Source organism: Panthera pardus, unplaced genomic scaffold, assembly GCF_024362965.1.
Source record: "Panthera pardus isolate Hobbes unplaced genomic scaffold, ASM2436296v1 HiC_scaffold_27, whole genome shotgun sequence".
Classification (NCBI taxonomy): Eukaryota; Metazoa; Chordata; class Mammalia; order Carnivora; family Felidae; genus Panthera; species Panthera pardus.
The window spans coordinates 92300090-92314516 of NW_026526843.1; the positions used below are offsets into that span (position 1 = coordinate 92300090).

The window sequence follows — 14427 nt, forward strand, 5'->3', positions numbered from 1 at the left end:
CTAAGGGTCCCCAAATAAAATAATTCAATAAGTCATAATACATGTAGTCAATGAAGTATTACCCAGTCCTTAAAATTGATGGTATAGACACACATGTACTAATGCATAAAAATGTTTACTATATTTTATAAGTGAAAGGAGTAAATTAGAATGGAATATATATAGAAAATTCCATTTTTTATAAAAAGAAAATTACATATATAAAAAATATATATAAATCACACATACACATACACACTAGAGTGCTTGAAACTGGCTCATACTGACTCAACAAACTGTTAAGTGGTTAGGAATCATGTGAGCCTGTTGTTAAAAAACTGGTAGCTTGAGGGCTGGCTGGGTGGGTCATTGGGTTGAGCGTGCCGACTTCGGCTGGTGTCATGATCTCACGGTTTGTGGGTTTGAGCCCCACGTCAGGCTCTGTGCTGACAGCTTGGAGCCTGGAGCTTGCTTCGGATTCTTTGTCTCCCCTCTCTCTGCCCCTTCCCTGCTCACACTCTCTCTCTCAAAATATAAACATTAAAAAAGAAAACCAGTAGCTTGAAATAGGCCATGATGGGAGTATTTACATCACAGAAATCAGCAAACACTGCAATTCAGGGCTTTTCCCCCCAAGAGAGAGTTTGCCAGCTTACCACTATAAAAATATTAGTAAGTACATATAGGAAAATGTTAAAAATTGTTCTCTTTAGGCAAACTAGAGGGTTTTTGTAAATTGTGCTTATCTGTTTTCTGCTCTTCTGTCCTTTAAACAATGAATATGTTTCACCTGAAAAAAATCAAGCTTAGAATTTTTAAACACTAAACAACCAACCAACACCAGCACATGCTAAGAGGTGAATGAATGAAAATGAAGGTTCAGAGGAGAAAGCAATTCTCTTGATGTTGAGGGTGCTGTTTTAAACAGAAAGCATGTGCAGAATTGTTGACAAACTGAAACCTTAGTGTATCCATTGGTAGACAACAGAAAGTCCCCAGAATGGCTAATCACAGAGGTGGCCCTGAAGCCCAGATGGACACCCTCACAACCCACTGTATTTCCCAATCACTACATTTATCTTAGCACAGACTTTTTTTTTTTTTAACACATAGTAAGTGTTTGATAAATTTGTATATGATGCTGAGACTTCACTACTTGCCACTACCTGGTTAAGAAAACTGATAAGAAACAAACTACCATTCTTCTTGGAACTCTGCAAGGCTCATCTAATTACTCCAAAAAGAAATTGTTTTTTTGCTTGAGAGATGGTCTAAATACAGCTGTAAATTAAGTATTTTCATCGAAATTGTTCAAGGTTGCTTTTCAGTATCATATAGACCAAGGGTTGGCAAACATTTTCTGTAAAGTATTTACAAAGAGTAAATATTTTAGGCTTTGCAGGCCACAGTCTGTATTGCAACGACTCAACTCTGCCACCGTGGTGCAAAAGTGGCCATACACAATACGTTAATGAATGGGGCATGGTTGTGTTCCAATAAAACTTTATTTACAAAAAGAGACAGTAGGGGGATTTGGCCTGTGAGGCATAGTCTGCCGGCCCATAATGTAGATAATCAGTAGGCGGATCCATTTTTTTCACTTTATCCCATTTTCAGGCATCACAGTGGAAGGAGTTTACTCCTTAGCTGAAACCATGCTTGTTCGTGTCTGCGCAAATAACCTGTGGTACTGGAGACCCACTAAAGCAGTTAGTAAAAAACACGTTTTCAAAAGAAATACTGACTATGATTTCCTACACACCATGTTATTTCCTACACGTACATGCTCTATGACGTGACACAAGAATCAAACTGGGTAAACAAAGTGCCATGTGACCTTTGAAAAGCCACTTGCATGATCTCCCTGAGCCTCAATGTCTCAACTGTAACAAAAAAGATAATGACAATTAAGTCACAGGGTTTTACAGTGGGATGGAGTTATATACTGTATGTAAAAGCACTTTGCAAACAAAAAAAAGTTCTTCAAAATCAGACTATTATTTTATAAAGTCTTGTGAAGCTTATTACAGAAATAAATACTATGTTCTATACAAAATTACTGGAAATTCACAGCTTTCATTCTTATAAACCCAGATTTTCATGTACCATTTTCCCCTCATTTTACCAGTAAACAAAAATGGAGAAAAACTGCTTGCACTTGAAACTTGTTTATATTTATTCCTTCTCCCAATAATTTTATAAAATTAACATAATTGTAAAAGAATGATAAGTTCTGTTGTTGTTATGAAGTTCCCCCCACTTTGGTTTTCCAGAATATTCTATTTATCATTCACAAAAGACTGCCCTTAAAATAAAAAAAGAAATTCAAGATGCTGTTCACTGCTCATATCATTCAAACCCAGCCTTAATAAGGAAACAACCAGACAAACTTCAACTACAGTTTTAAATAGAAGACTGATAAATGAACTATGGTCCTCTCCTAGTGCTTCTCTAAAGGAAAGAAGGAGCGGGGGGCCTAGTTTTTAGTCTTCAGCCCATAATCATTACAGTGTAACGTGGGATTGAGTGAACTCAAAAACAACATCTCACCTGAAAAGAACCTGAGTTTGTCTAGTTAGTACCTAACCAAAAATAAACAGAGTTAATTTTCCAAAAGCAATTTCAAAGTATGACTAAGTCAAATCAATAAAGATGGTAAAGAAACATACCATGACTTTCCTTTGTCTCTGGGGGAAATAATTTTGATCTTTAAGTAAAGCTGACATCTTGGAGTTATAAAAGAATCAAACTGTCAGCAGGAAAAACTTCCAATAAGATATTAAGTCATGCTAATATACAACCGCAAATTGCTTTTCACATAATCTGGAAGCTAAGAGGGTTGGAACCACATTTTGTGTATCTCAGCTCTAGGATCATGGGTCCAAGATCTCCTTGAAATAAATCAGCTGCATTAGAATGAGAGAGTCCTTGCTGATAGAAGGAGGTTGTTTGTTGCTTTATTTTCTGTTTTATTTTATTTTTCCCCCAAGAGGATAATGACTCATTTAGAATTTTCTGTCAACAGAGGTCTTTTTATGGTGTTGCAACTTTTTATATAGCTGAGAAGTTATCTCTTCAAAGCACCAAACTTTTTTTAAATAAAGTTGAAATATTTTTACTATAAAACCTGAAAAATGTAGAGAAGTATAAAATAAATGAAAAAAATGATGCACTTTTCTATATTTTTCAGGAGAAAATTAAAACCACCCTTAAATGCATCATCCAGAAATTACCACTCTCTGCAACCTGGTATATTTCCTAGAGCTCAGGTTTATATGTGCCATCCTATTTTTATACATATTATGTCATTAGCTTTGTCTTGGATCACTCTTTGTATTCAGAAATATTTTAAATGGCAGTAATGGTAGAGATCACTCACCCGGATAGCTATTTACGTTGTGTGTGTGTTTTTTTTTTTAATTTTGCCAAGATGACCAAACTTACTTAATTTAAGATGGAAGTTACTGGTAAAACATACTCCACAATCTTCTGCTTTCTTTCACAGAGAGCAGGGAACATAATTAACCGAACTCCATTTCTAAGAAGCCTTGTGAATGGGGCCTGGGGGTGTCATTTTCCTCATCTATAAAATGGGAACAGTGACATCTACTTCAAGGTGAGGATTCAATGTACTGAGGGATATAAGTACCTACCTGAGTGGTTTGCCACTCAGCACAAGGAGCCCTGAGAAACATCAGTCCCCCTTTATCTGTCACTTCATTTAAACGTGAGCAATGAGTTTTCTTTTCCCAGGTGAGGTTAATAAATGATGAGTGCCTTGCCCAAAATCAGATCCCATTGATTTTACTGAGCAGGATTACAGTCAGGATGCTGTAGCCTACTTGGCCAGAGACGACTAATTCCTCACTAAATGGCTCCAAACGGCACGACTTTAAAAATTCTCCTCTCTCTCTCTCTCTCCCCTTTCCCACCACCCCCCCAACCCTTCTCTTGCTCTTAGATGGCAGTAGCAACGTCTTAGTCCTGCTTATGTACTGGTTTCTCTTCCCTTCTAGGATTCTGTGGCTTCTGGAGGCTGGGAAACTTGTTAACCAAGTTTGTCCTGATTGTGTGTGAACCCCAAGTCAGTATCGTTGAGTGTAGGTGGGGATAGCTGTATTCAATACGAGGTGTGAAGTTTTATAATAGGGCTCTCTGAAATCTATCTTGCCACTGGACTTTTTTTTTTTTTTTTTTTTTTTTTTTGTCTATGTGTGTGTTGGGGGTGGGGTGAGGGTGGGGAGATAGTGCCTGGTAGGAAAGGTTCCCGGCTAGCTGAATTTTCTGGTAGCTGAGCTGTGGCCTTTCTAGCTCTTCCAATTCCTTTATCACCTATGTCTAAATTCAGTCTTAGAAACTGCTTTCTAATCCAGATAAAAATCCTTTGTTTTGCGTTTCCTACAGGGTTGAAAGCCGTCAAAACAACACATTTTAAACTCTCTTCATGGTCCTTAGATCTGCCAGAGTCTACCTCATTACCATGCAGTCTACTTGCTCTGTGTTAATAAAAATTAATTTCCAGAAATGTCACTAATAGTTTTTCTTAACGCACTGCAACTTTCTGTCTTCATGGCACACTATGTTCCAGCTTCAACGACTGTGTTTTAAGTTAGGCAAGGCCGGAAGGCATGTCTACAACCCTGTACGTTTCTACACCAAGAGAACGATGCGTGGATTTCTAGAACTCGGTATGAGAAGTAGATTAATATTTGCAAAGTGCTCAGAACAGTGTCCGGCACACAGTAAACTCCACGTGTTTGGCAAATTAAAGAATCTGCACACGCTTTTTGCTCTAAAGGCGATTTGGCCCACACACTTCTCAAGGGTTTGTCACGACACAAGCCAATCTTGCCAGAGCCCACCCGACCCCAGAGAAGGCTTGCATTTCATGAGGTCCAACCACCTGCAATTGCCATTTCTGTTGGTCAAGTGCAGTTGAATATTGGCAATGCCCTACGCGAGAACCTAACAGGAACGCGGTCCGCCCCAGCTTTATTCCCACTCTCCCCGGATCCCGTCGCATTCGCGTGACTGGAACTGTGGGGCCCAGGAGCAGGGCGGGCCGGCCTGGGCCCGCCGCCGGGTCCAGCCACCCGCTCCTCCCGGAAGGCCGCCCCCTCCGCCAGGGCAGTGGGGGAGGGGGCCGGGGACCCGCACGCACCTGAAGAGCGGCCCGAGTTGCAGCAGGTGCAGCAGCAGCACGAGCGGGCGGTCGCGGCTGAAGTCGCGGTGCACGAAGAGGAGCGTGAGCTGCACGAGTGCGCAGGGCAGCAGCGAGAAAAGCAGCGTCAGCGCCTGCCACATGCCGTCCCCGCCCGAGCGATAGGTGCTGCTCAGGTACAGCGCCGCCGTCGTCTCGGCCACGAACAGGAACACGGACGCCAGCACGGAGCCCGGGAATTTCATCTCCGCGCGTCAGCGGCGCGCACCGGCAGCGGACGCAGTAGCGGCGGCGGCGGTTGCCCGAGGGGCTCCGGACATATGCCCGGCCCCGAACTCTCCCGCGCTCCGCGCAGCCCGCCGAGGGCACGGGGCTGGCCCAGAGGCCGGAGCGCTGGAGCTGGGCCTGGGGGCGACGGGCCGGGCCGGGGTGGGGCGGGGAGCGCGGCCCCGCTGAGACACGCCCACGCGCACGGTGCGCCGCCCGCGCGTCGCGGTGCCCGCTGCGTCTCTGCGGCGACCGACCTCAGGCTAGCCGCGAACTCGCGTCCCAAGACCGCTGTTGCCGCAGCCCCAACGGCTGCGGCGGGCCCAGCTGGCCCCGCGCTCAGCCTCTGGGTCCTAGAGCCCTTGTCCCCAGCTCCGGATCGCATCCCTTTGAAAAACTGCAACCAATGGGGCCCAGACGCCTTTACATCCCAGTCTCTATTTTGTGGGCCTGGGGAACGCCTAATTCCTCAAAGGACCAGCGTTTCCGGTCACTTAAAAATAACCAGACCACAGAGATGCTTTTCAAAGTACAAGTGTAAAGTCATGTACCCAGGATTCACCATTTCAATGGGCCGAATAAGCGTGCCCTTCAGTCTTCCAGACACAGTGGTGTAAAACATTGCATCCAGTGGTGAAGGAGCATCAGACAATCCTTCGAAGCCACTACCTTCTCTCCCAGAAAAACTGCCTACAGAATGTATTCCTTTCTAACTATGACTAACACAGAGTGAAAACCAGGACCTAATAAGGAAATGGTTTTCTAGCCCAAGGCATACCTCTGCTTGCTAGTGTGTGCCAGGCCGGGACTAACATAATTCCTTTTCACTCACTGAGCTTGTGACAACCTTGTGAATGTCGGGATGGGCTCAGCCCACCCTTGTCCCTCAGAGTTTAAGCAACTCGCTAAATCTCTCTGGAACTCCGGTCCTAACCTGTTCCATAAGGGATCAGACCTTAATAATGACAAGGTTCCTTTCCCTGCTGAAATTAGGTGATTCCATCAATCATAAGGCATATCTGGCATTTTTCTACTTAGGAAAATGTTGTCAACACAAATAGAATATGAACATTCAGAAGAAATCAAGACAAAAATGGTAGAGGGAGAGAACGCACAGAACTGTTTTTCTTCATTCTTGTGTGGCATAGGAAAATCTATTTACAAGGGTTAAGAGGAAGATTCAGCCGACAGCTGAGAGGTAGCAGGCCCATTCTCTAAAAGGATTACTAATATCTATTTATAGAACCCAGCAGGCCACCATGCCCTGGATCAAGATACATACACAGTCACAAATACAGAATAGACAGCAACACTCCGCAGAATATTTGTGTAATATTTTATTTGACACTGTCTTAAGCTTTAAAGGAGAAGTTAATTTGTAGCTTAGAATTATTAATTTGAGCGCACTCAATATTTAGGATTGGATTTTATTTTAAGGCAAAGGATTATCACAGGTTTCATATGATTAAGTAGACTGTACATAAATATGGGGAAGGATAAGCCAATAAATAACATTGCTTTAAACACTATAGAGTCCAGTTTATGATGAACTATTGTCTACAGTACAAAACTAATACAGAAAACACATTTGGAAAGATCACAGTGTTTAGAACATTGTAACAGCAGTTTTTAAAACAGTAAGGTGCATCTCTAAGCTTCTGACTCAATCTTGTTTCTAAAGAGATTTCATTATGCCATGCAGCAGCTGTGAGAAAACCCCCCACGTAAAGGGGAGGCAACATCAACCGAACTTCCCCCTCCAGGAACAACCAATACGAAAAGCTAAAATCTGATGAGCATTTGCAAGTTGATTCTTCTCAGCGTGCACACCAGCTAACTTGCCCCAGTGACCGTGTCTTTATGCATTATCAGTTACCATTTTGTCCTTGAGAATAATGTATACATTCGAGCTTATGATTGCTCTTTCCCTGTAATACCTAAATGGATTTTGACTAAAGATCAATTTAATGTCATGTATTGCATTACTTTCTTCCTGGGACTGAACTACCCATTTTTAAAAATACTATGTACATAATAATAGTCTTATAGAAAGTGGGTTTTTTTTTTTTTTGGTATAATAATATGTAACATACCAGAATACTCGAGAATTTGGTTTCATTATAAAATACAGTACTACAACATTTTGTGATATAGTAAAATATCTAACAGAATGTTCTGCTCTAAATTTAGACCTATCTGCTAAAGATATGTCTTTGAAAGCGCCTCAAAGTACCCCTAAAGAAATATAATAATTAGCAAGAGGTCGTAGAACCTGTTTTTGGCAAAAACGCATTTTTTAAGAAGCCTCTCATTTTGTGTGCAAGACTTCCAAAATTTTAGTTATATACAACAGATAACTTGGATTTAATGTTAATAGAAATTAGGAGTTTAAAGTGATAACAACTAATCTATGTTATTTGGTGTATTTTTTATAATTTTATGTTAACTTTGCATTTGTGCTGAGGCAAATGTATTGCAAAGAGTACAATTTTATTAATAATAATTTATTGATCAGTTCTTTAAAATTCAATACTACTTTAAATAATAGTATGTATTCCTTCCTAGATACAATTAGGAATAAGTAGTTATAGTCTAGTGACAGATTATTCTTTTGTATCCCCTAAAATAATAAGGAATTGCGCTAGTTTACTAGAGAATGTGAAATGTATCATTAGGAGGGTGAGAATTTTTCCTCCAATGATACAATCATATTTCTGTAAGTGTTGTGAATTGTGCAAAAGATCTTTTTGGTGAAATAAATTCTATTCACTTGGTAAACACACACTCCAAAACTAACATGTGGTGCTTGACTATTCCCCCATTATATGGCTTTGCAAAATGTTTCCCTTAATAATTGGATTCTACAAAATCCATTTTAAAAATGTTAATTTAGCGCCATTAAATCCATGAGATTAAAATTCAGACTTCCTTTCCAACTAGAGCTCCCCCAGATGTTCAAAGTTGGGAAACCTGTTACCCTTTTAGAGAAGGGGCTGTCCTTCTATCAGACAGATTCTAAAACCAAACGGTTGCATTTCGAATGTTCCACTCCTACTCCTGGAGAGTCTATATAAAACTTCAGAAGACATTTCTCATATTGAAATACTAACGTCCTAAGAAACAGAGACAAAATTGATCATTAAAATCAATCTTATTTGAATACATCGACATTGTAAGAGTTACTGCAATTTGGACCAAATTCAGCCACAGAAGTTAATAATTGGTAATTGCCACGTAAGCACAGATAGTAAAACGAAACCTATGGGGTGGCATCAGAGGTCCCACTAAAACAAAGGCAAGAAGATAATTTGCTGAGGATTGACAGCTGTTAAGTATAGTCTACATGTTCTTTAAACTGACTACTAACAGCTACTTTACACACTTTACAAAAACAGTACACATTAAAGCATGTAAATGAACATCACACACAAAATAGAAAAAGAAAGCAATAGCAGGAACGGTATTCCTCTACTTAAGAAACTGTATTCTGTGTTTACACATATTCACATTCAGATGTTTCTACCCTCATCTTTTTAGAGGGCTCATAATTGAGAGAATGAGAGGAAGGTGTGTATTTGGGTACCCTCTGAAGATCTAGGTCCATGTGCAAGACATTAAAGCCATCTGCTGGTTTCAATTTTAGTAGGTGGTTCTAGAACAAGATATATCTTGGCTCTCAGGTGATTCTAAATTCAAAGAATAAGTAGAGATAGGCTCCAAGAAGAGTGGAGAAGGAGGGGAAGACACAAATTTTTTCCTATGTAGAGACACTTGTGGCAATTTCCAGAATTCTTGTCCTCCAAAGTGTAGTAAAGAATGACCTCAGGTCTTTGTGAGGGCAAGATAATTAATAGGGATTAATAGTCTGGGACAGAAGCATTGTTCTGGTATCTTTAATGGGCCAGGGGGTGGGGAAGAGTATTAAAACTCCTCCGTAGAAAGAAGAAAATTTATAAGTATACCATAAACGTACCATGCCAGACTAACCACGTTTTTATAGTGACGGCTGGGCAACAGAGAGTTTTCTCAGTCTGTGATATGTTAATGCACCATATAAATCTCCAAAAGGGGGTAGAAGAATAGAACTTTCCTAACATTTAATCACAGAATCCATTCTCCCAGGGCAGCTCTTGGTACTAGTGTCCCAAATTTGAGGAAACACGACAGTACTCAAACAACATGCAGTGCAGGGTTTTGTTTCCACTTTTCTCTCCTAACAACAAAAACATACATAAGCTGCAGGGAGACTTTTTCAATATCCTGAAACAGAGGTGGGATGCCAGCCCTGCACTGTCCAATACGGTAGCCAACCCACACGTAGCCATGTGGCTCTTGAGCACTTGAAATGTGGCTGGTCTGATTCGAGACATGCAGTAAGCATAAAATACATGCCAGATTTTGAGGACTCCATACAAGAAAAGTCAAATATCCCATTACTAATTACACACTGATTCTGGGTTGAGATGATAATATTTTGGATCTACTGGGGTAAATTAACTACATTGTTAAAATTAATTTCATCTTTTTGTTTTTACTTTTTTCATGCGGCCACTAGACAATTTTAAAATTACGTGTAACTCACATTTGCGGCTCTACTTGTGAAACTCCTGTTATCTTCTACAGTTGGCTACTAATGGCTTTAACCTGGCAGAAGTTTTAATGAAAATGAATGCTTAAAATAGACAATGAGAACTATAACTAGCGCCCTCGTTAATTATGTGTTAATTTATTAGAAGGCAGTTAACAGCTAACTGTTGGGTTTTATATCATATGTGACACTGACTCTCCCTAAGTCAGTCTCCCTCTCGTCCCCCTCCCCCCCCCTCACACACACACACACACACACACACACACACACACACCTACACCCACACCCACATACAACTAAGAAAAACCAAAGAGGAAACAAACAGGAAGGGCTTGTAAACCGGGTTTTCACAGTCCTTGACAGTCAAGCCTCGCCTCCTGTATCTTTTCTTCCTCTCTCCCTTCTTCCTCAATACTGTACGGAGAGAAGAAAGACAACAAAAGAAAGGATAGTCTGCTCTTTTGACCATACTATTCACCGACAAACCCCTCCAAAGAACAAAACTAGGATTTGGTTTTCATTTTAAGTGATTTTCCAAATTCAGTTCAGAGGTGTTAAGTAACAGGTACAAAGGCAAAGGAAGATGCAGGAATTTCTGCAGATAAGGGACTTTGCCGTTTGTGGAAGAGTCTAATCTAGGTGGAAATGACAAGGTTCAGTATTCGAAGCAAATTAAAAAAAAAATTTTTTTTTTAATTTTTTAAAATTATTTTTTAACCCTAAAGACATTATCCACTCAATTCAGTAGTACTTTCTGTTAAAGAAACAGGAGAGAGGGCCGCCCTCCCGCCATGAGATTTAGGATAATGCAGGAGGCCCAGATACTTAATGTAGCATCAACTATGGCATTTTTCACAACAGTACAAATAAAATGACCAGGCTTCTTTATGGAGGAGAAGCAGGATAAATGCGGCTGCCGTTCTATTCTCCTGCACGGCTGCACTTAGGGTGAGCTGTCCTGGACCTGTGACCTGACTGCACAGTGGGCCCAACTCCTGCTGTGGCTGACCTCAAGGTCAGAAGCCTCCCCTTCTGTCCAGAGGGGAGTCCAGCTTTATTCAGCGTGGAGCTTTTAACTACGAACTGACTGACATGGATGGAAGAGATAAGGAGAAAGCCTGCCCTCCCAGGCAAAAGGAGGTCACATGATTAAGCACACACAGGAAAAAATAAACATCAGAACATACTATTTAAAGACCAAAGGGAGAACAAGAAGTTGCTGAATCAAGATCGAGGTGGGGGTGTGTAGAGGTCCCAGGAAGCGATAGAGCCCACCAGTAAGATGAACCCACCAGTAACCCAGCAGCAATAGAACCAGTAAGATGACTGGTTCTTAGCATTAAAAGTACATCCGCAACTCACACTGAGATGCCCAGCTCCAGCAAGCCTTCCCCACCCACCCCTAGGCTGCCCTATCATTTGCTTTCCTTGCCAAGTTTGTGCCAAGATAACATGGCCTTGGCGAATCTGAGGCTGGTCATTTAGCTATTAATCCAGGACTGTGTTGAATAAATAACCCAGATCCCCAAAGGAAGGCCTTATATGTAATTGAGAGTATATTTCTATCGCTATATGCTGCACAGTTCTGAGTCCTGAATTACACTGCAGACCAAACTCCACCAAAAATACTTTATTTTCCAGTTCACTTTTGCTCTGCTGAGTTAGACTGTCAGCTCCTTTCTGGCACTGTAATCCTTTGCTTCCAGCAAGCAAAATAAATATTTGCATTAAAAGGAGCTCCGGAGCTAAACCAGCCTATTCCGATTTACTAAGCCCCAGTGAACCAGAACCTACTGAGGCATGAATACTATAGTCAGGATTGGTTCTAGAATATAAAAAACATGCACTTCATTTTTACCCATCATGTGATCCAGACCCCAAGCACTGCATCCATAGGGAGATTCCATGTGGCTGACATGCTTACTTGAAGTCAAAATTGAGCACAATTTTCTATGCACATAGTAGGTACTGAAAATACAGCTTCCCTTTAAAATATACAAATTAACTGCCTATTACAAAACTCTCTGATATTTGTTTTATCACCGACACCTCTCATGAGAATCCTGTGAGGTGGAGAGGGCTCTTTGCATTACTAATGTTTTTCCTTTTATTCGTTTCCTTAACATGGTTATAAATCACAAGCTTACATTGGTTGCATTGAAATTATTGAGATTTGCTCTCTACAGAAATTGAAACAATTTGAGTGCTACCTTGATTACAATCTTAGTGTGTCAAAGAAAGTTAAGGTTATAAATTGCCATGAAAGAGTTTCCAATTTAACACAGACCAAGAAAATGACTGTTTCTCGAATTATCAGAAAGTTAATACTATTATCTTAATAGTGCAGTCAGTTACCTGAAGAATCACAGGGGTGTAAATGCTGAAAAACCTGTTTGTCAAACCTCAGTTATTAGGTTATAAACAGAGCAAAAAAGTAAAAACTGATGACTGAAATGGGATTGGGCAAAATATCTATTTGGGGGTATGTGTGGAAGAGAAGGTACGTAATTGTGTTGATGAAACAAAATACACAGAGTTGTAATATTTTTCAAAACTTCCTACTCTTAAAGTATAATGCAGTCTCCCCATTGCTGAGAGATTCTTTCAATCTATCCTCAAATATTTCCACTGTTACCTTCTGGGTTTACAATTGTCCATGCCACATATAATGACTAATATTAAAGTTACATTAGTGGTGGTGAAAATGCCCCTGTAGCCTTCACGAGGCAACCTGCCTAAGCACTTATTCAAAAAAGGGTGTTACTGCTTAGAAGGGAATAAATTGGGGGCGCCAGGGTGGTTCAGTTGGTTGAGTGTCTGACTCTGGATTTTGGCTCAGGTCATGATCCCAGGGTCATGGGATGGAGCCCTGCATCAGGTTCTGGGCTGAGTGTGGAGCCTGCTTGGGATTCTCTCTCTCCCCACCTCTGCCCCTGTCGTCCCCCCACCACCCCGCCCCATCACATGCGCGCGCTCTCTCTCTCTCTCTATATATATATATAATAAATTTTTAAAATTTTAAAAAAATAATAAAAAAGAAGGGAATAAATTAGTTAATTAAATAAGAAGTGCCATGTCATGCTTTCAACAGCAACACTTAAAGGTCTTTTCCGGGGCGCCTGGGTGGCTCAGTCGGTTGGGCATCCGACCTCGGCTCAGGTCATGATCTCACGGCTCGTGGGTTCGTGCCCTGCGTCGGGCTCTGGGCTGACAGCTCAGAGTCTGGACCCCGCTTTGGATTCTGTGTCTCCCTCTGTCTGTCCCTCCACTGCTTGCACTCTGTCTCTTGCATCGTCTCAAAAATAAATAAACATTAAAAAAAAAAAAAAAAAGGTCTTTTCCCCACTTCTTGGGAAAACAAGATAGAAGAGGATCTTCCTAAACCTACAATTCTACTCTTTCAGGAAAATGAAAACTTTCAGCATGTTTAAGTGCTAAACAAGCTTACCCTTGTTTCTAAATTACCAAGGTGTCAATTCATAAAGACACACTCGAACATGGCCTTTGCTTGGATTTGACACCCGAAAGGGTTGTCATTTCATAAGGGTCTGCACAATGTCATAGTTACCCTGCTAGACCTTGAAAGGGTGGGTGGGCAGGAATGGGTCCAATTGTTCTGAAGTTCCTAGCAATGAAACTGATATGTTGAACTAGATGATCACTTCTGAGTGCTTTAGGTTTAAGGTCTCACGGATGAATAGTAGAAGGGTCAGCAAACAGAAACAGAAGGTACCTTCCAGGGATACTTTTGTTCATTGCTGTATCCCCAGATTCTAGTCTAGGATACTGAATAAATACACTTGTGAAGTGAAACCCTGGATGTGAATCCTCATTCTGCCCCTTCCTGGCTGTGAGATTTTTGGATCAATGACCTAAATCACCTCAAGGGGTTATTGGATGATGAAAAAAGCATGTTTTCCATTAAGCCCTGTATATAGGATGCTTATTACTTCCAGCCAAAGGAAATGAATTTAAAACCAGATGCTGAGGGGCGCCTGGGTGGCTCAGTCGGTTGGGCATCCGACTTTGGCTCAAGTCACGATCTCACCGCTCGTGAGTTTGAGCCCCGTGTCAGGCTGTGTGCTGACATCTCAGAGCCTGGAGCCTGCTTCAGATTCTGTGTCTCCCTCTCTCTCTGCCCCTCCCCTGCTTGCACTCTGTCTCTGTCTCTGTCTCTCTCTCTCAAAAATAAATAAACATTAAAAAAACCCAGATGCTGAAAAGCAAATACCACCATCCTTTCAAAAGGAGACTACTTCATACCATACAAGGCATTTTGACGTAAGGCTTTCTGAGAGGCCTTGACTATTCAGGAAAGAACCTCTAGAACCCAACTTTGGGAGTCACCTGAAAGCTGTTATTTATGTGGTGCTGCTCCAACCTGAGTATCTTCAAAAATGAACAACTGTGGCCAATTTTATATATTTATATC

General features: G+C 41.2%; 1 protein-coding gene across 1 annotated transcript in view; it reads right to left on the minus strand.

Moving 5' to 3' along the window:
- Positions 1-5719, minus strand: part of XK (X-linked Kx blood group antigen, Kell and VPS13A binding protein) — a 61846-nt gene extending 56127 nt beyond the window's left edge. Inside the window, exon 1 of the mRNA XM_053891720.1 lies at positions 5141-5719. Within this exon, the coding sequence (XP_053747695.1) occupies positions 5141-5385 (245 nt within the window). The 5' untranslated portion in view covers positions 5386-5719. The remainder of the gene's footprint in view (positions 1-5140) is intronic.
- Between the last annotated feature and the right edge of the window lie 8708 nt (positions 5720-14427).